We start from the raw sequence: 27,737 nt of genomic DNA on the forward strand, positions 1-27,737 counted from the left end.
TCATATGTGTATTTAATATATATATATATATATATATATATATATCATGGTGTGTAAAGCTAATGGGAATAGGACTGATGGAGGATAGTATAGAGATAGTATAGTGTCTTAAAACTAAATATGAATTCAGAAACCCTTGTTTAACCTTGTGGGTGTTTACATTTTGTGTTTTAGCATTTTTTATGGTACTGCAATTGCTGGCAGGGTCGGCCATAAAACTCCTCCCTGAATATTGTCTCTGTAGCTTCAGCATAAAGGGTTGTTTGTGTGTTTGTGTGAGAGAGACTACCTCCAAACCACCATAATGCCCAAAGCTCGGGGTTCATTCTTGTCTGCAGCGGGTAGCATGATGCAGATAGACAGCTCTCTCCTGTGTTCCTTGAGGCTTTGTGTGTGTGTGTGTGTGTGTGTGTGTGTGTGTGTGTGTGTGTGTGTGTGTGTGTGTGTGTGTGTGTGTGTGTGTGTGTGTGTGTGTGTGTGTGTGTGTGTGTGTGTGTGTGTGTGTGTGTGTGTGTGTGTGTGTGTGTGTGTGTGTGTGTGTGTGTGTGTGTGTGTGTGTGTCATGCCAGTGTGCATGGTTGGTGGCTGACCTCCGAGGACAGGTGCCCCCACATCCTTCAGTGGGCGCGCACACTCTCACAAATAGCCCCTGCACCAGTTCCCTGGATTTAGAGTGAACCAAACAGACAGTTGCCTTGTGACAAAAGAAACACGCTGGTAAAGGCCGTGTAGCTGCATGCTATGATCGTCCACAGGGACTCCAGCATCTCTGCAGCCACGGGGTGTGTCTTTCCTGCCAGAGACAGGCTACGGACGCAGGCGAGCCCAGTGACGGGGACGAGGAAAACAACAGCCGGGAGTTATTGACTCTCCTCACCAGTGTTTGTTCACGTAGTTTAGGGGAAAAAACACCAACATCGCGTTAAATTTGTAATTCCTCTGTAATTAAATGTGACTTCTTTGATGGCCTTTTGGATTTTGCAGAGGCACTGGTGCAGTGGAGTGCGTAAGCAGATGTGACTGCGTTTAAGAATTTAATGCGACGTTGTCACGGCTCATTGTCATAGCTCAAGAGACGAACAGTTGTGCCTGTGATTGTCAAGGAAAGTTTCACACTATGCCAGAGAGTATTTGAATATTTCAGGATTGGGAATTTTGCGCGACTAAAAATATCACGTTTTAATAGTGTCAGAGATCGTGTACCCATCATGCTCTCCAACCAGCCGCTGTGTGTGCCGTTTAAACACGGGTGGTTTGTTTCCCCTCTTTATGCGTCACTGTGCTCCCCCCTCTCCCCAGCTCTCCTCCTTCCCTTCTGTTTTTATTTTGGTTGAAAATTGTTTTGGATTATTTCAACACATTTTCCCTTTATCCTGTTGGAAGCCAGTTTCAAGTGGAGAGGATTACCTTGGTAAATACGTTTCCTTTTGGTACAAAGCTGCAAAGCCACTCACAAGTGAAAGGGGGCCTCGATAAGAAAATTGTGTCAAGCACACAACCTCACCTCTCAACACCCTTCATACTCCATTTTCCCCTTGATACACTCTTCTTCCTTGACGTTTTGTTCTAGCACATTATGTTGTCCTGCAGTTTTTCCACCATGGTGAGGAGAAAAAAAAAGCTCTATGTAGCTAATTAGCAATGTTGCAGGTTACATGTCTTAAAGTGGCACAGAGGAAAGACCGTGGCTGGTAGGGGGTCACTGTCTTTTTGTCCTGCAAAGATAGAAAGTGACGTGCAGATGTGTGTAGTTGTGGAGGTAGAGATGTTCATGTTTTCTGGAACCTCCTTGGAAAATAGTCTGTATAGTGTGTCTGTATTGAGTGAATTCAAGATGGAGTATAACAATCAATAAATTCAACATTTTTTATTGCTCATGAATAATTTACAGTGTTGTCTTATGATGTGAAATATTCTTATCTGTTAAGGAGATTTAAATGTCTTACATCGTGTCTTCACCTTTTGAACTCATCAGTTTGCTTCTGTCTCTGTGTCTGCAGTATAACTTTGTGGGGAGAATCCTTGGCCCTCGGGGACTCACAGCCAAACAGTTGGAAGCAGAGACGGGATGCAAAATCATGGTGCGAGGCAAGAGCTCCATGAGAGACAAAAAGAAGGTAAGCTCATCAGTGTGTTTTATGCATTTTGTTTTTTTTTATCACAATACCACTCAATAGAGTCTATTTACTCAAATAAAAAATAAAATCCCTCAAGTTCACCTCTTGCCACTTTTTTCTCCGAAAGATTTTAGCTCCTGTCTTTGAGATATTGCACAATAACATGAACTGCTGTCGCATAGAAACATCCCACTAGCTCTGTAGAAACATGAGGTGGACACACGCGCATTTTGACATCTGATCTGTATGCAAAACGCTATGCAGTGGAAAGTACAGCAGGCCAGGGGCAACCTCTATTTCTGGACCCACTGAGCTGAGGTTGAAAATATAAAAGGCTAATGTGTGTGTACATACACGGTGATCCTAGAGGTGAACTTTTTGCATCATTTTATCGAAAATTCTGTATTTTTGCAAAATACTGCACAGTGTGTTTTGACCTTTCAAGCCACGTCAGAGCATTTTCAAAATCCAGACTGACTTTACCACAAAATAATAATAATGACAGTCTGTCAAACCAAGTTTTCCTGGCATGTATTGCACTGCTCTCCCGTCAACTGTGCAGTAGGAAGTGTTTTAACTCTACAAGCAGATTTTAGCTGTCTGCGTTTGAATTGAATTTTCATACACCAAACTACTAACATCCATCCAAAGCAGACAAAACAATAAGACTTGAACGGTATATGCTACAGCAACAGCAACTTGCAGGCACCCTCCGAAGGTTTCAAAGTGACCTGATAGATCAGGTTCGGTCGTGCTGTTTAAACTGTTGTGAGGATATATTGACAGTTTTGAAATAAGTGACATTGCAAGCATCTGTGCACCTCAAACACTCCTGCAATGGCTGCCTGCAGCTATTTTTTTCTGTTTTTTTTCTTCTTCTTCATTAGGTGACTCCTTTTTAATCTCTTATCTTCATTGTCATTGTTTTTCTTTTGCATCTACCTTCCAGTTGCTCTGCTTTGCCAGGCAGTGGTGCTGTATTACAATGCATTTTACCTAAACCAAAGAAGTGGATTTCATCCCTCTTGGTATGGGAATCACCTCCTCTACACACACTCAAAGTCACACAGTCCTCATGAACGTGCACTGTAACACAAACATACACACAGATGTAAATAAACTTTCAGATGAGTCATAATCTTAAAAGCCAGTTTGCTGCAGGGCCAACATTTTCCTCCCTTGTTCTTTTTTATGGCTCCCCAATTTGTGTTTTAATTTTGATCCCTTCTTATTTCCCTCGGAGTGTGTTCATTATCACTGAACAAGACGAACACACTCTGCTATGGCTCTTTCTTTGGAATTAGATCCAGCAGTAGTTGAATGGGAGTGAACACACTCAAGCATGTGCAAACACACACACGCACACAATTTTATACGTTTAATCTAATTACATACATTTTTTTATTACCTTCATAATCTTTTACTATCTTAGAATTTAATGATGTGTGCCGTTTTGTTTTTCTGTGGCCCTCTGACAGGAACTGTCAAAGGCCTTGTGCCGTTACAGCACTAAAAAAGATCCAATACAGGTAAACATTTATACCAAAATACAGACAAACCATTTCTTTGCCCAGTGTTTTGACATGGAATTAAGGGAACAAACCCTAATGTTTTAAATATTTGGCTGATACTGCAGTGGTTGTTTATAGCAGGTATAAAGTTCAAGTACTGGAAAGAGGTAAAGGCAACAGACTCTTTAAACATTTTTAAATTTTTTTTATTTTTTATTTTTTTGCATATATCTATATATATGTATATATATATATATATATATATATATATATATATATATATATATATATATATATATATATAACATAAACAATGCCGGATGAGGATACACAATGCATTTTGGTGTCTAATACCCAGTGTAAACATAACTTTTGTGTGTTTACCAGAAAACTCAACGGGCATCTTAAGCAGGAGAAAAGATAATGAAACAAGACTTACACTTTGTCTACACAGAAAGCATTTCAGCTGCACTTTTCAGTTGTCCATCTCATGTGAGTCTGACAAAATAGATATGCTCTTTTAAAAAAAAAAATCAATCCAACTGTTTACTCAGGCCGCACGTTGGCTCACATTTCATTGACAATTTACATGTGTAAACATGACCCAAAGCGTATTTTCCCCCCTCAAGTCTATTTTCTTCTTTTTCATGTGCATAACGACAGTGATTGTGTTATGGGCTCTGAGCACTGCCAAACGTGGGTGACCCACATTCAGTGCTGTGCCTGAACGCCTCCTTTTGAAGACAGACTGAGGACTGTAGCTGCTGCTGCTCTGCATGCTGCTTTTGTTACACAGACTGTGTAGACACTGTAAGAATCTATAGCCACACTAGCAGCTCTGTGAGCTTGTATTTATGTGCTACAGTGCTTTGAGTTAAATGTTCACATCAGCATGCTTAACATGTCCATAATAATAATGTTAGCATGTTGATGTTTACCAGGTGTAATGTTTACTACGTTCACAATCTGATCAGGTCAGATGATTATCATCATAATTTATCCTCTGATGACCATGAATGTCTGAACCAAGTTTCACATGAATCCACCCAGTTGCTGTGAAAACGCAAGTGGAAAAGTCATAGGGTCACCTTAGTCATTAGAATATTTTCTGTGAACAATCAATATCTGTACAATAATTTGTACTAGAGTCAGTCAAATTATCAGCCGATGTTGGCCTATCACAGATATATTGGTATCGGTATATAGGTTGTCCCATATGTGCCGAGCAGCACATGTATATGTATATTTCAACCTTTTTCTTCATTCAAGTTGAATATACGCTTACATGTTGTTTTTAATTGTTTTTTTAATAGTTATTTATTTTATTGTCATTACACATCTTCATGCAATTCAAGTCATTACAATTCATCCTGCAGAGACCTTTAATATCTGTAGAAAATTCCATGGCAGTCCATCCAATAGTTGAGAACAAAAAAACAAAAAACAGTCAATATAGTCTGCTAGTTTTTGCATTCCTCGCTGTCTCCACTGTCAGTAAATCACAAGAATCAGTCACAGGTTAGTTGACTGTATCCCAAAAGCTTTTTGGTGACCCAGGTGTGACATAATTGTGGCTCAGCCCCAGACAAAGCCACAGCCTTAGCCTCCAGTCGCTGCATCCTCAACCTCAGTATTTTCAGCTTGATGCTCTGTGGAGGCAGAGGAAGCCGCGGCAGCAGCTTAGCTAGTGTGTTTATTCAGGATCCATTAGCGGCAGCGTTTTTATGCTCTCAATAATTCAGCTGGTTGCTCCCTCCTGGGCCGCACTGCCTGACGGGGAGTCAGCTCACTGGAGCTACGCAGTGGGAGAGAGTGGAGCAGAGACTGATAGAGGGAGAGAGAGGCAGATTGAAATAAAGAACAATGGCAAGAGAAGAAAAGCAGCTCAATAGAAAATAAGCAGAAAGGAAACAGGTGAAGGGAGAAATGTGGTAATGTTCATGGTCAGGGATGTCCACCCTTCAGTTAAGGGTTTCTTTCACTGTGGGGTTTACTGTTCATATTCAAAGAAAAGTATAAAGTTGTTGTTGAATGATAACAAATTTATCTCAGTGACGTAGGCACAGAATACAGTCATTCCTCATAATTTAGCAGCCATAAATATGATAACATTTTATTCATACTAGATGGCTGTTTATCTTATAATATGGAGAGAGAGGGGGGGGGGACTGTATGTTTATGTATGTATTTATTTTGCAGTCATAAACACAGTATGAAAGGCCACCTGTTTGTGGGCGGGACTTGACGTTTACTTTAAATAGGAGGAAACCGGGGAGACTAAAGTAGGATAATAACCTGTCCCCAGACTGTACTTGACACTCTGAAGCGCGAGAATATTTCTGTAACCCTAACCCTAACCCTTAGACACATTTGTTCCGACAGGATGGATCACACACTAATTCCTTCGAGAGCACTTCTTTTAAGGTGTCTATGACTTCACTACACTCACCCCTCCTCCCAGTCTCTTGTACTTGGGGACTTATTCTTAGTTTGTTGTTAAATCTTGTCAAGTCTTTAGATGCTGCCCAAAGGTATAAAGCATGCATGCTACGTTGTTTTGTTTTTTTGATGATTATTGTATAACCACTGGGAAGGAAAAAGGACTTTTCCTGGAGCCTTATTCCTGTTTAACATTCATCTAATGTGGCAGCTTGAGTCTCTCTGGTTTTCACTCTTGCAGTCATTCTTAATGCAAAACAACAGCAGGAACAGTAGCAATTAAATTACAGGTTCGTCCTATCGACTGCTGAACAAGTAGAATAGGGATTTCCGTCCCTTTCGCGAAAACAATTCCCTAATTCTATTTTGGCTACCACACAGTGTCATATTGCAGTCAGCATCACAGACAGCCGGTTTAGTTTGAGCCCCACTGAGTATCCTCTCAGACTTGCTCTTTGATAATTGCTCTATATCAAATGTATGTGCTCTGATTTGTATTTGTTATTTTTTTTGTTTTTTTGCTGATTGTGCTGACACATAATAGCTAAAATTGTGGTATCAGCATGGGCACTTGCAGAACAGATTAGGCCCCAGGCTTGCACTTTTAACTTTTGCCAGCCAGTAAACAATGCCACAGCACAGCTCCCCCGCTTCATTGCTTAAGAACTAATGTGTGACATTGACAATCAATATCTTAAACTTGATTGGACTGTTGGCACTGCAGCAGGCCCGCTTGTTTTGTTTAAAGGTTAGGTTGGAGCTTTTCTCATCTCTTGGTTTTTGATTACAGTGCAGCTGCAAGCTCGTCCCTGCTTTATTAAGAGTTACAGTGAGCTATTATGTTGATGAGGAAAAAGCAGAGCACTGTCCAGGTATTACTTAGTGTTCCTCGGGGGGCCTATTGGCTGGAAATATGTTTTACTGGCGCTATCATTTATATCATACTTAGTAGAAGCTTGTAAGCTGAAGCGTGATATCGTTTTCCACACAGAGGAATCATGAGATTGACCTGTTCAGGACTGCCATCTGTTATCCTCAACCCTTTTTAATTTAGAGCTTACATTTGAAATTGTGGTTTATTTTTAGAAACAGTAATCTAATCCAAAGCAATCTCTGGAGTTGATCAAAATCTCTAAGCATTAATAAGTCATACTTTACTTGAACTCTTGGCTATTTTTGGTGAATCTGTTCAGTCTTACTCCAATTATTAAGTTACCCTAAAGAAGTTATGATGATTCCTTAGATTTTTGAATAATGTGATATCATGATATGGCATATGTGTTGTCTTTTCCTGGTTTTAACAGCTGCAGTTATGTCATGTAATTTTCTGAATTTACCAGACTTTTCTAGCTGTTTAATTACTTTCCTTTACCCACTTAGTCTTTATATCCACATTATTGATGGTTATTTATAAAAAAATCTCATTATGTAAATATTTTGTGAAAGCACCAGTAGTCATCCCCACAATATTGATGCAATATTGATATTGAGGTATTGGGTCAAAAATATTGTGATATGGGCGCGCAGGTGTTCGAGTGGTTAGAGTGCATGCCACATAAGCAGCCGACCCTGGTTCGAATCCCGGCCGGAGGTCCTTTGCTGCATGTCACAACCCCCGCTCTCCTGTTTCCTATCTGTCTTTATATAAATATATATATATATATGTATATGTATATGTATATGTATATATATATATATATATATATATATATATATATATATATATGTGTGTATATGTATATATGTATATGTGTGTATATGTATATATGTATATATGTGTATATATATATATATATATATATATATATACATATATATATATGATGATGTACATACATACATACATGTTATGTACACTGGAGCCGCTGACGCACCTCCAGTGTACATAACCGAGAGCAACAGGAAGGAAGCTGCGTGTTAAATAAAAAAAACAAAAAACAAAACCAAAACTACATATATGTATGTGTATATATATGTATATATATGTGTATATATATGTGTATATGTATATATATATATATATATATATATATATATGTATATATATATATATATATATATATTTATATATATATATATATATATGTGTATGTGTGTATATATATATATATATATATATATATATATATATATATGTATGTGTATATGTATATATATATATATGTATATATATATGTGTGTGTGTATATATATATTGTGATATTAGATTTTATTAATATTGCCCAGCCCTATTTAAGTTCATTATATTTCTCTATCAGTGCTAGTCCTTCCTCCTCTTCAGCCTCGTCTGCCCTCTCCTGTCCTTCCATGCCCCTGCAGTTCCTTGCTGCACCTGTTTGCGTTGCTGGCATTTAGCCTCAGTTGCATTGACCCCGGTCGAGAACGTCCTTTTGGATCAAAGGAGAGGGGAATGCTCATAGTGAGAAAGGCAGAGTTGAACCAGTGCAACAAGTTTCATTCACACGTCTTAAAGTGCAACATTGCCAGGACAAAATAGTATCACCACATAGTCCAGAATCCTAGTGAGGCAGCAGGGTGGTATATTAAGAAACTGACCTTCAGCCACAACAGCAAGGATCGAAGGCTTTGTGTCTGCAAATATGCACCCCGTTATGTGTCCTTGAGCAACACACTAAAGCCCTACCAACTTTATCTTAACCTGTAGTCTAAGTAAATGGTTATGCAGAAACATGAAGGTGTGTAACAGTACACAAAATGCACGGTTCGGTATGTACTTCGTTTTTGGGTTCACGGTTCGGGACAATTGTATCACATCAGGAAAAAAAGGAAGGTAGAAAATAATATTTTGGTCTTTCTAAACAATGGCTCATTGGTTGTAGCTGTTACTGAAACAGTTTAGTTGCGCTGTGGTGGAATAGGAAGACAACCTTACTGTTAATATGAGTCCCAACACCTGCTGACCTGTTGACTGCTGATTTATGGTCTAACCACATATAAAATAGTTCAAAGTAGCTCCACCCCCTGTAGCTACAACAGTAACATGCTGTTTACATACTGAAGATTGAGTATTAATAATTTAATGATGTTATGTCATATAATAATATATGAAAACATTTAAAGCCGTGTTAAAGTCCATGTAACTCTGGATTCAGTCTCTTCCTCGTGTGTTTGATGTTTGTATTAAATAGTATTTTATTTTTTACTGTCTTGGCAAGGTCTCCATCAGAAAAGAGATTTCAATTTCAAGGAACTTCCTAGTTAAATTTAAAATAAAAAATAATATATTTATATATATGTATATAAATAAATATATAAAACCAGTACTTTTACTTTCATATTTTTTAACTACATTTTTTTTATCTCTCAGAACTGGTTCTTATGTGTTTTCTGACCTTGCCAGAAATCAAATGGTTTTATTGTTGTTCTGAACGGCTTCAAAAGCAACCAGCACAGTGAAGGGAAGGGGAAAACCATCACAGAGAGGGGAGGGGAAGACTGTCACAGAGGGGGGAGGGGGATGAGGAGACGCAGTATTGTTTCATTACAGAGATAACAGAGCATATTTAATAGTGGTGTTGCTCTCGGTCAGTGTTATGGGTCTCTCGTTTGTCATTCTGACAGCATCGACACAACAGGGTAACCGGGCTACCTTGGCTAAGCCAGCTAGCATACACCCATGAGCATGCTACAACTAAGTGGTGCCCTGCCAAAAGGTTCCAGGTGGAACTTGTGCTAGAATGATTGTTCCACAAGTCGGACTGAGTGGATTATTAAACTATGTTGACAGTAATGGTTTAGGTCACGGAGCTACACATACCGTTACACCCCCATGAAGATGGTATCAACAAGATCAATAAAATGCTAGCTTTAGCTGCCAGCTTGAACTTGAACTCTTGTTTTTTTAGTACAACCTATCTTCTATTTCTATAACACTTTTCCATGTGGTGTTGTCTTTGTTGAGATTTGAGGCCTTAAAGTTTAATGGGCTCAACCTAATGGATGTGAAAGCCAGCAGGCAGACAGGTGTTGTACAGACGATGTAAGGCAGCCAACATAACTGACTAGCAGTCTGTCTCTTTGATCCTATTTTTAGATGCTGTTTCTAGATGCACCGTCCATGTTATTTATTCATGCTACAAATTTTACCAAACCCGATTAAACTCTGGTATGTGGCTATTGCCGTGCCATTTGATGTCAGGCAGCCAGGACATTCTCTTCAAAGGCCTTCCCAGCCTTCCCTTCAGTGCTTGCCTCTCCTCCCCCCCTCCTACTTTTCTCACCCACCCACCCACCCACCCTGCCTCCCCCTCTTCCCTTCCTCCCCCTCTTCCCTTCCTCCTGTTTGTCATGCTGTCACTTTCTCTCAGAGGGCACACACTGACCTTGTTCATAAGCAGTCGTGCTGGTGTGAGGTTTGTGGGTGTGCGTGCATGTATGCGCGTGTGCGTGTGTGTGTGTGTGTACATGCACACAGTTCTCTTATCCGAGCTTGCTTTGACCACAATTTGAACCAAATCTGAGTCTGCCAGACTGTTGGTATGCACACTTTGTACACACTCATGGACGCATTTTATATGATTGACTAATCTTGTCTGTTTTGGAAAGGGTAAAACAGGTCCGACTTGAGCAACAAACTGTCAATATATGACTGTGTCTTTTTATTTATTTATTTTTCTTTACAAAGTCCTGCATACAGTGGCAGCCTACGTGGCCTATCTGTCTCTGTCCCTTCTAGAAAATGCTAAGTCACCTTCCAGTCCCCATGTCCCCTAATAGGCCATAAGCAAACAGCCATGGTGAAATAATGGCCTGACTGCTGAAACTAGGCCCTCTCCCTGTGTGGAAAAGGGGAAAACGAGAGTGGAATATTGAACTTTTGTGCGTGCATGCGTGTGTGTGTGTTGTAAAGAGCAGTGCCATGGCAACAGCTCTCTGTGGAGTAGAAAGCAGGTGGGTGGCACTCCACTCAAGCTCTAAGCTCCGTGTGTGTGTGTGTGTGCACGTGTGTGCTCCTTTCACTTTGTGGTGCTCGTTGAGTGTATTGTAATCATGTCAGGTGAACCTCCTGCAGAGCACAGCAATGCATTGTTTGTAGTTAGACACCCTCACAGTGCTACAAATGAGCAGTGATCTAAAGTTGGGGTGTTTTGTATGACACAGCGTTCATCAAAAGTCTGTACAAACCTGCACCAACAGCAGGAGGTGAGAAAAGCAGGGTGCAGTTGACTATTTGAGACTCTAACCATTTGCGGAAAATGAAATTGCAGTTCTGATTTTGAAACACTCTTGAGCTCCACTGGTTTTGACACAAATAAGATATTTTATTTCATGAAATATTAACATTGTAACATTATTATCCTGTTACATCGTTTTGTGACATCTGAGGTTGTCTTTTTCAGACAACCTAGACCTCAACTCCTCACCTCAGGGGGAAGTAGTCAGCTTTCAAACCGCTGGCTTTCATGGTTGTACAGTGACATGCGATACAACCTCAAAAGCTTTTTAGAGCACTTTCAGTGTCTGCTCACTGCATTTACTGTCAGCAGGGCAGGAAAAAAAAAGAAAACCCCCAAATGTGGGGCTGCTTCATATTTGTCTCTACATATCCCATTTTCACAAAAGAGTCAGGTGTGACTGGGCTTTTCACTGAGGCACCTGAAAAAACACCATTTCCCAACCTCAGCCTCCCCAATTCAAATCTTGAAATACCTTTCCATTTAACTTTTGAAAGGCGATCGAGCAGTGATGGTTGTTTTTGAATACAGCCCATTCTGCCTTTCAGGTACGCCTAGTGCTACAATTTGGCACCTTCCAAGTTCTTTGGCGATCGCTGCCTTTTCAGAAGGGAAAGCGACTCTCTCAGAGAGCTGTTGTTACCCAGACAGTATTGTCCACACCAACACAAGTCAGAGACAGCGGCACACGCTTGTACACCTTCACACACAAATCCCTACAGCACTTTGAACTAGATCCGTGTATCATAATTGCATTTCTACCAGTTAAGTTGGCGTGCTTAAAAAAAAAAAGAAGAAAAAAAAAATCCTAATCCATCTCTCTCTGATCCCTTCATCCATCCATCTTTCACTGATATTAATTGCTGCAGGACTAGCTGTCGTCTTTGTCTCTATGAAGCGAGGGATCTATTAAAGAAGGGTGTCCTTTCAAAGTTAAAGCTAAATAGCTGACTAAATGGCTGCTCCTGTCACCCTGCCTCTCTTCAGAGGGCCCCATCGTCCTCTGTGTATGCCTGCCTCTCGCCTCCGCTTCCTCTGATATGCTGTGTTACTGCACTGGTGCTCCAACACACCCACACTGTCACATTCACTCACCGTCTCACATGCTCTCTGTATCTTTGTCTAGGAGGAGCAGAACAGAGGGAAGCCAAACTGGGAACACCTAAACGAAGACCTTCATGTCCTGATCACAGTGGAAGACACACAGGCCAGAGCTGAAATCAAGATGAGGAGAGCAGTAGAGGAGGTCAAGAAGCTCCTCGTACCTGCTGTGAGTACACACCACACACATCACACATGCAGTGGTAGCTGCCTTTAGTCTAATAACATAGTTAATGTTCTCCACAGTTGAGAACAATTTGTGTTTCCAAGGAAATAAACAGAGGACATGGTTTAGCTTTGATTTAATGCTGAGAGAAGCCATTCCATGCTAGACTATCTTCGTCCACACAACAGGATAATGGGGCTACATATGGCACACCACTTCTATCCTACTGTTAGCATCCTGTTTACTACCATATATAGACCAAGGGAACAGGTTGGCTCTACCCCCAGTAGAGTGGAAAAAACAGCTAGCTGCACACACCTCCTGTGACTGCCACATTTCATCTCCGCTTCCCCTCTGCCCCAACTTCCTAATATCACTGTGCCACTGGTGAAGGCGGCTGGTAGTTTTTTGGCATGCAGTGTGTATTTTCCCTGATAACTGTGGTGACCAGGTGGACAGGGCAGCTGAAGGCCCAGATTTGCCATCAGGTGGCAGTGCAAAGGGCTTGGTGGTCTGCGGAACTGGGGCCAGCCAGTGCCAGGCACGCAAGGTTAAACAAGTGATGCGCTAGCACTTAAAACTGAGATCATGATGTTGTTAATCTGCTGCCTGCACACACTTAAATGCAGATCTCTGCTTCATGTTTACAGTCTTGCACTTAGAGAGAAACACACGCAGTAAGGTTGCCTAACATAGAGTCCTACATGTAGAATTTATCAGCTTGATGATTTTTCAGTGAATTATACAACAGAATTACAGTTCTGTCTTCAAACGTTTGGCAAGTGACACGCCAAGGAAGACAACCTCCTTCAATTATAAACAAACACACACAGTAGGTTTGGAAGGCTTCAAAGGGGGAAAGTGTGGAACGATGGCACATCTACAGTAGGCACTCACTATCTACGAGCGTAATCTGGAAACATGCTTGAAAAGAATATACTGTGTCTGATCACAGCAAATGTAGTCACACCTTATTATAGCTCTATCTCAGCGAGGCCTGAGCCCAGCCTGACAGTGCAGAAGCTCCTTAGTTCATGTCCTCTTGTTTAAGGATTGCTTGTCTCCATCCACCCTGCCTGTCACTTCGTCAGGCACTTGTTTTGTTTCAGATCTCCACAGCCTGTACAGAGTCTCAGAGGATGTTGACACACTTGTACATACATGCACGCTTGCATACAAGCAAGCAAATATGTGCTTCAAACTTAAGGATGAAGCCATCCTCGGAAGCGACCGTGCTCTGAAGAGTGATGCCGAATGAGTCACGTGTGTAGACACATGCACAACAAAACCCCTTTGGCATCCTTTTTAGTCAATGACGGCACCCGCCAGCTAACACTCATCTGTATGGAGTGCCGCAGAAAATTGCTTCTTCACTTTTCTAGAAATCTCCCCACAATTCACTACTTGACAAGTGCATTAAAGACGGTCCAGTAATTCAGCACCTGAACCATTTGGTGGGTTAAGGAGAAGCTCTCTTCTTGTGTTCCTCAAACAGAAGAGAGAAGCTTCTAGCTCTTTTGAGACACTAATGAAATCTCTCTCATAAAAAGTTTCACTCTACCCCTAATTCAAATAAGAGTTTTATAGAGATAATTAATGACCCATTGCAGTCCACCAGAGGCCATTTTTTTTCTTCATGCAAAGCATCTTTGTTCATTTAATCGTAATGAAAAGATCCTTCCATTAGATAGACTGTGTGTGGTGTGTGACTTTCTGAGCCTATCAAATTTACCCATAAATGCTGTTATTGTTGAGGCATAAAATGTCCTCATCTTTTTTTCTTTTTTTTTATAAGAACATCAAAGGCACTCCTGCTCTCCTTTGTTTCCTGTTTATATATTCCAAATGCAAAAACCTGCCACTACGTAGTACACTTAGAATTCATGTTTGCTTTTGAACATATTTTGGCTTATTCATCAATACCTGATTAATTAGTAATGAACAGAAAAATAAGTCAAGTTTTGATTTCTGTTCTGACCTTCAGTTAAGCTTACGTTACGTGGACTCTTTATGCACATTAATTACCACAAGGGTCGAGCACTTGCCCAGGGTGTGACAAATTTAAATGTCAATAGAAGTGATGTTGTTTCACTATGTCAGAGTAAGATGTCCTCTCCCACTATCTTCCTTTTGTGCATTATCTCCATGAATGCCTCAGGGCTCTACGTCGCATGTGCATGTGCACATGTCATGAGTGGGTGGGCAGTAGGGCTGGCTGGCAGTAATGCCCTTTATCATGCTAAACTAAATTGGATTAAAGTATGGACACAATGGGTACGCACTGTTCTAATGAAGGGCATCTTCTCCACGTTTGGCAGCGTAAAATCGCCTTTATTAAATGGTTGAGGAAACAAAATGAGGTCATGCTTTTATTCCCTTTCAAGGAATAGGCTTTACTTGTCATTGAAGAGGACCAGGCTGCAGTTAGGCTAAGTGAAACAAAGGGAGGGGATGGAGTGATAAGTAAATATAAGTGAATAAAAGTTGAAGGCTCTATAATCATATTTTGGCTTTTAAAGACCCCCTCCAGTGCAAATCGTGTTTTTAACCTTGTTAATCTGTCCATGTAGTGTTTTTTTAATGTAAGAAGCCATATCAGGAGTGAAATAAGCAGTGAATGCCATCACTGAGCACTTCTGCTTTGAAACTGCAGTGTACCAAGGACAGTCTGAAAAATACGGATTCAGTCATGCAGGATTTCACGTCACAAATCTAAGGAACCAATCATTTATAATTATAGATACTTGCAGAGTCTACTACCTCGGGTTATCCCTGATTGGTTATTCCAATGTACATGAAGGGTGGCAAGCTGTCAAGTTGAAAAGCCGTGATAAAATTATACATCATGTCAGCATTGTTTAGTTTAGTGTAAAAAAAAATTCAGCCGTTCTTTTTTTTACGGCAATGTTGTGGGATCTCTGTATAAAAGGGGATACTGGCTTAAAATAGCTGTGGTATATTTTGCAGGATCGTGACTCACTTTGTCAATGCAAACTAGATTATATATGTTGTAAACATGTTTTGTTCTTGTTTGTATCCAACATTAACATTTCAGTGATTGACATGTTTGCCCAGCTAATATTGACAGTTGTGTAACACCCTGTCAGTCACTTCTCCTTATTCAGAGATAGATTGACAACTGGAAGAAGCCACTGATGGGAAGGGTTAAAGGTACAGACTTGTTCCACTTTGCCCTCTGTAATGCTCTTTTGCTCTTTAGTCTTGTGAACTCTTCAACTCTCCATGAACTTGGAGCAGGGGGAACATCGGCGAGATGAGAGAGACAGAGGGCGAGAGAGAGAGAGAGATGGGTGGGAGAGCTTGATTGAGCTACTCTTTCAAGTGTGGATTTACTCCACTGATCCTGCCCTAGCACACACACACCTTAGTGCACACATACACACACACATGGCTACGCATGCCGAGAAAAATGCTCCCACGTGCATGCACATACACACATAATACACACCGACTGAAATGCTCCGCTCATCACTTGAGTCCTTGGTTAAGGCCCTCAAACAGAGCCGGCAGCAGAGCCCCACTGCACTTTAGGTAACCTCCACTTAGATACTTGCAGAGCTGTGTGTATAAACCCTGACTGGGCCATTCCACTTCACCACGCTGCCCCCACAAAAGCTGGAAAGAAATAATGACTGACATGAAGGCAGGTATTGTCTTGAGATTGACAGCAGACCCTGACCAATTCTGATAGAGGCAGAACATATTGCCATAATTACATAGAATGACGTTGCCATTACAGCTATGAATCAGCTCTCAGCTGACTTGTGTAAACAGGCGCATGCTTAAATCTGAATCCGTCTGTATTATGCTCACATTATTAATGATCTTCTGCTCAGTTGTACTCTCCATGTCAAACAACGCTTGGATGGCGAACAAAGAAATAATTTTGTGTGTAATAAAATTTGGCCTGGAAACTGTACATAGTGTGCCACATATCCACACTACTGTGTGTCAAGCTGGCTTTTGGCTTTAGGGGGTTTTCTGCATAATCCCCCTTAAAGGCCAAACATGGAATACTGCAGCAGAATGGATGCCACATACCTTGAATATAGTAAATCAACACAGAATCACTTGCAGCAGACAACTGCATGTTGCACCTTAAGCCACAAACCTATTAAATGATGTCAAAGAAGATATTTTTACCTTTGACAACTGAGAGCAAAACAGCCTCATTGTTGATTAGGTTTCAAAAGTGCAACATGCTTAAATGTTAAAGAGAGCAGCAGCAGTTTTCTCTCTCATTTAACATTTCCTTTTTAAATTGCCAACAATTATGTTAGTCAAGAGAAATGCATTTAATGATATCAGATTTCATAAAAATGAACAGAATGTTACACAGAGAGGGCAATCACTGGAGAAAATGTCTTCATTTTTGATAGCTTATTTGTCTGATCAGAACATGTCAAGTTGGCTTCCTATCGTCATTAACCGACATTACCACAGTTAAACTAACTGGGCCATGCTTCCCCACCATGTCTCCTTTTTTACACAGCGGTTAAAGGTGTTCTCGCTCTTTTGGTGTCAACGGTGTAGGTGATGCACAGCGATGTGATCAGTCAGTATGACGGCTTATTAAGATCTATGAACGATCTGCTGGAAGGCTTTGGCAGATGTGACAGCACAGTTAATAGGTGACACTGTGTGCTTGTGTGTATGTGTGTGTCTGTACACACATCTGGCTCGGCTGTGTGTGTGTGTGTGTGTGTGTGTGTGTGTGTGTGTGTGTGTGTGTGTGTGTGTGTGTGTGTGTGTGTGTGTGTGTGTGTGTGTGTGTGTGTGTGTGTGTGTGTGTGTGTGTGTGTGTGTGTGTGTGTGTGTGTGTGTGTGTGTGTGTGTGTGTGTGTGTGTGTGTGTGGTGTATGCGCTGAACATTGTTGTGGATATAATACATTCTCAGTGGTCGCCTCAAGTCACAGCACTATGTGAACGGTACAGGAAACCTGTGCTTTCTCATAAAATGTCCTTTTCCTATTAGATATTAAGAATACTAGAAATGTCTAACATTTAACTTTTAGGCACTTGTGCTGAATATGCATATATTTTGATGGGTTATTTATTTACTGTGGACAGCGCTGTAATCTTGTGTCATAGACTTAAGGCTGCATTCACATCAAGTTAGGCCTAGTCTGGCTGAATGAGTTTGAAAAACGATATAATTGTGATCATTTTTACTAGATTTAATTAATAGCCCTATTGCGCCCTCTCTGATTTGAAAATTGCAGTTTCATTGCAATTTCAATAAAATTTCAATAAATTGTTCAGCCTGACCACATGGGGTGCTGCAAAAAAAAAAAAGAGAAAGAAATTGAATTAGAATGAACTTTTGCAGAAATGCAATGAGACACAAAAGGCAGCCATCAGACTGATCAGAGCCATAGAGGGTAGGACATTTCTCTTCGTTTGATAACGTTAAAAGTAAAGTTAGACTGAGAGAAAGAGAGAGAGAGAGAAGCAGTGTTCGAGTGAGCCAGAGAGTGAATGAAAACGGCAAGCGGTGGGTGCCAGAACAAAACCGGTGAATGAGAGAAATAAAATGTTAAATCTTGTCAGGCCACAATAGTTTTGAGCCCTGCATGATTTTCAGTCACAGTGTTGCTGTTTGAGTAAATGAAGCATATCCTTCTTAAGCATTTCACTGCAATTTGCTTTGAATAGAACAATAGGTAAATCCTGAAATGTAAATGTAAACACGTTACCCTGGAAACCAACTGACAGTACAGCGTCTTATGCCTGGTGAGAGATGAAATTGTTGTGCTCTGTGGTGACAAGTTGGCTATGTACAGAATTGTGTACTATTCTGGTCTTTTTTTCACTCTTTACTTAATTATTTTTAATTTATTTGATCCGCATGGATTGATTGATAATGATGTTAAAGCAAATCAATGATGATTTCATAAGATGAGAGGTTCCTGTGTTCAACTTGTTACAGATTTACCAATAACTGATGGTGTTATTTAAATTATGTGAGAATGGATAGTAAAGGAAGCTCCATTTGATTCATTGCAATGATGGCAGGCACTAGCTGCAAAGTACCAACACAGAGAGAGGAAGCTGGCTAGTGTTGAATTTCTTAACACACACACACACGCACATATAGAGAGTCCGAGAAGCAGGTTTTAGGGGAAATCAGCACACAGAAAAAGAAAGAAAGATGGAGCTAGTTGGTTCTGGGGCGTTTTGGCCTCAAAGAGCTAAGTGCATGTCTCCCTGAATGAAACTGTCATTGCCGAGAACAAAGTGAGCATAGTAGCAGCCTGAGCAGAGCAGCGGCCTCGAGCACTACTCTCCATTTGCAACACAACAGGAACCCAGTCTTGCTCTGACTTACTGCTCCCTCTTGTGCTCCATCTCGCTCTCTTTCCCCTTCATCCTTCTATTGCCCCCTTTTTAAAACTGGTATTTTTGGTATTTTTCCACATATGTATGTCTAGTCCACATAATGGAAATTGGATGATGGTTTCATTGTTCCACTTTTTTTTAAATAAATACATTGGTAATGGGTAGGAAAGTTACTGCTACTTTTCACAAAGCTGTCCATCAGATGCCATGTTTGGCTCACCAATCCTAGACTAAGTTTCTCTTTTGAGAAAAACTATACGCCTCTTTGTTTTTGTTCCTGTCATTTGTTCCCCTGAGCCTTCTGTCTCTCCTCATCTCTCTCTCTCTCTCTCTTCTTTCCCTTTCTCTTCTATACACCACCTTTGCGGAAGAACATACAGTATATGGTTTTTGTGAAAAGGCAGACAGATGGACCTTAATGGACGCCAAGTTTGGCGATCTGCGGGGTGTTGTGTCTGTACTCGCCAGTATGTATCCGGCTTGGCTGAGTGCTACAATGGCAGCACCATCAGAACCATTCGCACAGGAACCACACAGAGAGAAGATGATGCAGAGCTAGATGTCAACAGTGGAAGTCTGTTCTATGCAGCAGTGAACTGACTTTGTTATCAATAAACACCTCTTTTTATTTTTATTTCTCTTTTTAGCTCTCAAACTCTCCTCTCTTTCTCTCTCTCTCTCTGTCAACAGTGTATGACAAATGAGTACAAAACACCATCTGGCTGCATTCATCCATGTGTGCCTCTCCAATTAATGATGTTTATTCTCTGTTTGGTCTACCTATCACTACCATTTTCCTTTATTTACCCCTCCGCACACACGTTCTCTGTCATGCATGATATTCCACCATATCCATAAAAACAGAAGCTCACATTTATTGCTGAGTCAGACTGATTGGCTTGTGTGGTGCATGTCCTTTTTGCACATTAATTTAAAGGCTATACAACAGGTGTCTACCAGAGTGCAATTACCTTAAAACTGCAACTTTATGGTCCTTTAATTATGCTACTTTAGTTTTTGAAAGAAAAAAATGAGGCTGCAGCTTTTAATGAAACTAGCTTTTGTTTTTTTGTCATCTCCTGACAGCCTCAACAGAGACCATTTAGGTCACTATCTGTTCCTTAGCTTCAATGCAGTTACAGAGTAAAGAGGGTGGCTGACACCATTTGATGAAAGCTTTAACATCTGTACTGTATGTTTGTTCATGTATGATGAATGACAAAAATAGTTATCATCTCACTATGCCAGCTAGCTACAGTAGTCTTAGAGGCCTTGCAGGCGGTCAGTAGGTAGATGGTTTTAGTCTACCTGACAGCCTCCCTTTCCCTGTAGGCTGTTATTACCTTCGTCAGGCTAATGACGGAGTTGGATTGGATCATATTAACCTCCTGATCTCCACCTCCAAGGACACCGCAGTAACAACAGGCTGGACTGCACTATTCACTGCTCCCATTATATATATATATATATATATATATATATATATATATATATATATATATATATATATATGTGTGTGACAGAGAGAGAGAGAGACAGAATAGTGAGACCACCCCCAACTGCATGTAGACACTGCATGTCCCATATGAATGTTAATCATCTTTTTAATTGGCTTCCTTGACTTGTTGACCTCAACTTGATTCAGCGAGCCTGCATCACTGTGCTCCTCCTTCAACACTGTTATGCTGTTTTCTCCTTCTGACTTGCTTGTACAGTGTGTACGTCTCTGAATGGAAACAAAAAAAAGGACTTTACACAATCTCTGATAGTGGAGATTGGAGCTGGTCTGCAGGCAATGTGACCGTTGACTCCTAGTCTTCCTCTTGTCCTCTGCTTTCATCATTATCCATCTTCACATCATGACACTCTTTAGAGTCATTTATCCCGCCTTTTGGCCCATCCATGCCCTGTTAATACATGTGAGACAGGTACTTCAGAAAAATATTGAAAGGCTGTAACCAGGAGAGCAGAAGAGAGCAAACACTAAAACTGTCATTTATAAATCACCTCTGATTAATGATGTAGGGGTGATAAGTGGGTAATTGGAATTGACCATTTAAACCTTTTTACCAGAGGGAACGTGGCTTTTCAGACACTTGTGCCAATAATGATCACTCCATGTTGTTTGATTGGTCAGTGTGTGTGACCATGATTGGCCATGTCAGGTGAAAGAGTTTTTACTCAAGCATGCATGCCAACTTTTATGCATTTCCTGCTTAAGGCCGCATTCACACCAAATCTGGCAATGCGGCTCCTTCCCGCAGGGTTGTGCCGAAGTGTGGGCGTGTTTGTTTGTGCGTTAGAAAGTAACTGCTGTGAAACAATCAGAAAATGTTTTATTTCTCTGATTCACTGCATTGTTCTTGCGACCACCGCTCTCTCTATAGCTCGCTCGACCACGGCTGCGCTCACTCTCTCTCTCTCGCTCATGCTCTCAGCTCGCTCACGCTCACTTGCTCTGTTTCTCTCATATTTTTTTAAATGAGCTGGAAAACCAACAACAAAGTCCACAAGTAAACAATGTTTTTCTTCCCGTAGGCGACTTCAGCGTGATAGCTCGCCTATATATGATTGGCCACTGCAGCGTGACGTCGGGTGTTTCAGTAAAAGTTGATTCTGGTTCAACTACTTTTAAGATGGCTACTTTGTTTTTTTTGCTGAAAGTCATGTGGTCCCCACTCCTGCAGCCTAAGCACACTACCACAATGGAAATAAATGGGAGGACTGCCATTTTTCCGCATTGCTTTATTTGGTGTGAGTGCGGCCTGATGGTATTCATGAACTTCTTTGTTGCATTTAAAAAAACAAAAAAACAACTGGCAAGCTCAGTTTCCAGCAGCCCCTCGTCAACTGCACTCCAGACAACAGGGTTTCATCCTCAGGCCTAAATGTTGGCATCAGCTTCAAACACCTGAAAGCATCCCTGTTCTTCCCTGTTCACCAGTACAGGCTGGGTTGAAAATAAATGGCCGCAAATAGAACCAGTCACATCACACCCGGGCCTTACCTCCCCATTGTTTATTAGGAAATGGGCAGATAGGGAAACCACCATACTACTCTCTTTGGTAAATTATGTTAGAAGACCATGATGTTTATTATGTATTCCATATATTTTATGTATGCTTTGTATTCCCTATTTTCTAACATCAAAAGTTTTGTCTCCTTCCATTAAATCACTCTTTTCATTTTTTGTGTTTATAGTTGTAGCTAGGATGAGATTAGAACATCTCTGCATAAATTGTAGTGAAAAAACTTATCTGTGTTGTTTTTGTTTACCTTATCTCATAATAATGGCACCTACAGTATCTGACTATCTGTACACTTTTTCTCTTGTGCTACTTTCTTCTTCATTTTCCTGCTGCTTTATTTCTACTCATCTCTTTTCCAGTGTTTCTATTTTCCCCTCAGTGTGTCATCTTTCTCTTTTCTTTTGTTTTAAATTTATTCTCTCCCCCGCTGTCATTGCTCATTTTTTCTGTCTGGATCATTTGAAGGAACAAGCAGTTCACCCCTCCTTACTGTTACTGTATTGGCAGTAGCCTGAAGGCCACTAGCAGTTAGTGACACATGGTTATAAACCACAGAGCAGGCTGGGAATGTCTGTCTCAACATTGCCACTAACACAAAAAGCATGGCATAGTCATTGTTGCATTATAAAACTATATAAAGCTGTTTTCCGTAGACTGTGATTGAGTGGATATTTCATAAAAAGGCTTTGTTGTTACTTGGTTGAAACAACATTTTAATGATTCCCAAATAGCACACATTCCTCTGCTGTAAGCTTTTTATTCCTGTACTACACAGGGTAACTATTGAGATTCTGTCCATGTGTGCTAAGTCCCTCTTGTCAGCCCGCGCCTGACAGGAGGGACTCGCTCTGGTTTTGGCCCGAGGGTTCCTTCCCTGCCACCCCTCCCCTCTACATCTCCATCTGCACATCCCTGCTCATCTCCAACTCTATGGCTCTCCTGAGGGGTGGACAGGTGGTTCTGACCCTAAAGAAACAGTACCCTGTAGAGAACAACCTGCCTAAGCCTGGCCACGCAAGCATGATCAGATAGAGTTGCACGCCAGCAAAGGAACAGCAGAGGCTTTGTGGTCATGGAAGTAATTGTGTTTTAATGTAGGTAAATAGAATGTCATATTTATGTACATCTCCCCAGTGGCATACCTATAGTATACTCATTAGTTATTGTGTTTCAGATATCTGTAGTTGTGTGCATGTGATTTCATAAGAACAAAGAAATAGGGAGTGTGACTTTGAATTCTGCTCTCCCTGCTGTTCCCCACATCATCAGGAGTCAGCTCACAGAGACAGCCACAGGAAATAGTGTAAAAGTGTAAACTTCAAGGCAGGGAAAAGATTCAGATTGCAATAACATTTGAGCTGAATAACATCTTTCATCATGGCCCTCCATCACTTGTTTTAATCCCACTATCATTCACCGGCTCACTGGAATAGACAACTGGGGAAGAAAGACATAAGCACAGTAGTATGCAGACATTACTGCTGTCATAAACAATCTAGGGTTGCCAAATTGTAAATTAAATAAGTAAATTACATGTAAAACATAATGGTACGCTTCACCTTTTACAGCCCTATCTCAAGTGTTTGGAAATTAAGCTAAAACAACATCTGCACTAGAGATGTCCTCTGCTGATTGGGATCAGGGCCTATTTTTCAAACAGGACCTTCAGAAATTAGATGGAATAGCTTTTTAAAAATGTATTTCATACAGCAGCAATTTCATTGTATTAGATATATTTAATCTCCGTTTTAAGTAAATAAAACTATCCGATCAGACTTAGTAAAAGCAGATACAAAATATTAAAGAAATTCGATGAAGATCTGTGCAAAAAACATGTGGAATTGATCTCCTAGAGATCTTCATCTTCATCAATCACCTTTGTAAAAATGAGTAATTGATCAACAAGTAATCACTAACATTTCTAGTTTAAGCACAATGTAAAGTGTAGTTGAACAAACCTATGCGTCAGTGTAGAGTGTCTGTGATGTCCCCTGTGTGTCCTCAGTTTTGGAAACTTGTCATCCATCGTTATGAACCGAGCCTCATCATGCCGCAATTAGCACTTTCTCTCTTACACTCTCTTGAGTTCTTCCTTTCCTTATTTCTCCTTGAAACATCATCCTGTTGCTAATCCATCTCTTTCATTTCATCCCTCTTAGGGGACTTAGTTCTGTTTCTTCTCCTGTTTCATTCATTTAGATTTTAAAGTCGGCCACAATCCCAAGTGAAGGTGCATTCTATGTACACAGGCCCCCTGCACCACTTACAAAATTGTCTTGCCCACTTGTACTGTCCTTTTAATTCAGTTCACACAGATACACATTCACTTAGGTCCCTAACCACGCAGGTCCCTTCCATCATTGTAAAATAACCTCCTTCCTAATCCACCTGGTTGTGTGTGGCTCCTCCGGGGGGTTTCTCAAGTGTTCTAATACAGAGCACAGGAAGAGGAGGCGGGTAACAAGGCAAACTGAGAGGCCCAGGCACTTTTAATCTGCCCTGGTCCTCCAGTGGCGAGGAGAGGGACCCTGCAGGCCCCTGGCCAATCTCTCTGCCTCACTTTGAAGGTCCCCTTAATCCCCTTACAGTGAGGCAAGGAAATGCAGAAGTGTGCCTATATATATATATATGTGTGTGTGTGTGCATGTTTTCATGTGTGCATACGCCTGTGGGTCAATTGTAGGGGAGTCACAGTTAGGACCTTGCATCTCCAAAGGCTCACTGTTGATCTGGACTTGTGCACATTGTCTTTCACACAAATGCCACTTTATGCATTGTCCACCCAACAGTAGTTTCTGGACTACCCCAGGGGCCTTACCAGGGCCAGGCTTCCACATCTGAAAAAAATGGGAATACACACTCACACATAGGGCTTTCATCTCTGCCTCTCCAGCGACTATGTCCCAGTGTTTAGGCAGGAAAATAGGATTGTGTAGAGCTCAGCGTTTAGAGAGCCCAAAGGCTGCCCGTCAAATTCAACTCCTACAGTCTGTGATGCCTTGCTCTGCCAGCCATCAGTCAAGTCATTTCAAACTTCATTCTCCAAGTCCCAACAGCCAGCTCCAGACTGATGGCTTTCTTTACCTCCACTACAACAAGCCTTGCTTCTATTTGTTATCTTGTTCGGGTTGATGTGCTTTGTCTTTTTCAGTCAATGTTGTTTCTCTCTGTGTATTTGTTTGTTAGCGGGGATGTTTGCAATACTTCACTTGCCATCTTATTGCATTGACTGGTTTCCCCATGGTGGAACTCGGGTTATGTTAAGTGGGGCACAGCACAACTAAAACCAAAACATTTCTTTTTTACTTCAAAGAATTCAGTTGAAATCCCAATATTTTTATTCTGCAAGAGAAAGTACAACATCTGTAACACTAGCGTAATAAGAAAAAAGAATATTCTTTTCAGCAACACATTGTAGGGGCTTAACACAGTACTGCGAGGGTGCCTCATAGCTCTGCAAACTCGGTGATCCAAATCACCAACAGGATTACTGGAAATATGTTCTTTTTGGTAGTATGGTGACATATTTTTTTCAGAGAAGAGAAGGGGCACCCTTAGACTTGCATATTCATATTGTTGATATGAGGGAGTTGGTTGGTTTGTTGAATCGAGGCTTATATGCCTATGCAGAGATTGACAATTTGAGTTTTGCTGGCTTGGATGAAGCCGGTTAGCCCTAGGGCACCCAGGAAGGTCTCAAAAATAGGTAGCTAGAAAATGGTGTTACTGGGCTGACTGCAAGTGACCAGGTGGATCCATCAAAAGGGCTCCAGATTTATCTTGCAGGAGGTACTTAGATTCCTGTTTTAGGAAAAGGCTCCAGTGATCAGCTCTGAGTCAGGATCTCTGAATCTGATGCAAATCCCCTAGCAGTATTTAAAGCTCCCAAATCATCCCTGGCCAAATCCCTTCAAGATATTCCCCGCTCGATTGGATGGCATTAAAGGATCGCAGCGACAGAACAATACACCGTCTGGCAGCCTGGTGGAATGAGGGATAAAGGGAGGGGAGGAGAGAGAAAGCGGAAGGGGAAATGGAATAGAGGTGGACGAATAAGGTTGAGATTGAGGATGCAAATTGGGAATATGTGCTTGGAGAGGGTGTATTTTATTGGTAGGAACGGATCGTGATGACGATGAAAGGGAGGGAACAGGAGACAGATGTTTGTTTGGGTCATACAACATGGTTGGACTACTTGATCCTTCCTGCTCTTAGCCTGTAACATCATCTGTTTGTCAAAGCCGGTACAGACCAACAAGCTTTACTAATACATCTAAATTGTGTTGTTAAATCTGTGTATATTTTTCCAGGTTATTTATGTGAAGTTTAATCCGCTCTTAATACTGTTATGTTACATGGAATACTAGCCCAGTTTCTGAGGGTAAATAAGATCACTCAGAATTTCCACATAGCTTTTCCCCTTGTACTATTGGAAGTGCTTTTGATGGAAGAGAAAAAACTTTTTTTCCCCCTTTCATTTCCAAAGAGGTGCATTGAGCTGGTATAAAAACACATTTTCTTTTCTTTTCTCTCTTTTTCCTCAGTACTTCCTCCCGTCAATGTGTATGTCAGTAGATATTAATGGGGGCTGCACAGAGCACCAAGGCTGCCCACTTCACTTCTCTCCAGTACAATAAAAGGTTGTTCGAAGCGCCATAGATCCAGGACCCAGTACCAGTGCCAGGGCCCAGACGGCCTCTGCCACCCATACTTTCATTTCATATAAGTCTGTGGGAGTAAACTAGGCTGTACAATTGTATTAATACCCACCAGTGCAGTATTATATAAAACAGCTGCATATGTTTAACTCTGTGGCCTCGGCCCTTTATGATCTATGTTATGATGCAGAAAGTCAAGTATTAACAGAAGAGTTAGCTCCTGACTTTGGATTGTGCCACTTTCAACTGTACGTCCATAAACCGTGTGATTGACAGTAATGGGGAGGAGCAGCCGTGATGTGTTTGTAATAATCTGACTGGAGTCAGGTTCACTTCTATGCTAATGAGCTAGTGTGTTGGTGGTTTAGCATGACTAATAGCGCACATCGCTAACAGAGCTGTCTGGGAGTGAGGACGAGAGCAAAAGGAGTTAAAGGAGAAATAAAGAGGCTTTACGGGACTGTTGTGAAGGTATAAGACAGTCGGGAGAGGAGAGTTGCAGGAGATTGCGTTGTTAGTCTTTGGGGAGAAGGAAAATACAGTTGATTCCCTTGGCAGATATGTTCACAAAAGCAGAGGAGCAAGGCAGAGGAAAGAAAATTGCCTTTTGAAAGTGCAGCAGTGAATAAGAGAGAAAAGAGAAAAAAGGGTTATATGTGTATTGTTATATGTATGTTTTTCCTGCAGTTGATTGATAAACGCTCCTGTTATTGAGGAGTGAAAAGCGTTCAATGTGTTTTTGTGTGCTGTATATGTATTTCTTCATGTCCAGGCATATATATATTTTTATTTTTGCAGTAGTTGTTTGATTTATGGTCTTGTCGATGAGAACATGGGAATCTGGTTTGCTGCACATATGTTTTCATCTCTTACTCCAGTCCAGCTTCCAAGTTTGTTTAGTCAACTTGAATTGATTAAACTCTCTTGTCACTTATTTATTTAGTGTTGAGATGTTTTGAAGCTGGCTACAAGTACTCGTTCCTTTCCCTTCTCTCACCCTCCGCTTCTGCAGAGTGTGGAATTGTTGATAAGTCGTCTTGGCAGCGCGGCGAGAGTAATCATTTTCCTCCAGATGTTAGAGTTTGGGAAGAAACCAAAAGGGAGTAGAGAGAGGGAGGGGAACAGGAGAAAAACCAACTGCCGCCACTACTAGTTCCACCC

The 27,737-nt window shown here is 41.0% G+C and overlaps 1 protein-coding gene across 6 annotated transcripts in view; it reads left to right on the top strand.

Annotated features, from left to right (window-relative positions):
• The window catches only part of qkia (QKI, KH domain containing, RNA binding a), an 83,995-nt gene that overhangs the window by 38,069 nt on the left and 18,189 nt on the right, over positions 1-27,737 (top strand). For all 6 annotated transcript variants that reach the window (XM_062440456.1, XM_062440460.1, XM_062440457.1 and 3 more), the window contains exons 3-4: positions 2,001-2,117; positions 12,389-12,532. In XM_062440456.1, coding sequence (XP_062296440.1) covers positions 2,001-2,117; positions 12,389-12,532 — 261 coding nt within the window. The remainder of the gene's footprint in view (positions 1-2,000; positions 2,118-12,388; positions 12,533-27,737) is intronic.

This window comes from Scomber scombrus, chromosome 19 (genome assembly GCF_963691925.1).
Source record: "Scomber scombrus chromosome 19, fScoSco1.1, whole genome shotgun sequence".
Taxonomy (NCBI): Eukaryota; Metazoa; Chordata; class Actinopteri; order Scombriformes; family Scombridae; genus Scomber; species Scomber scombrus.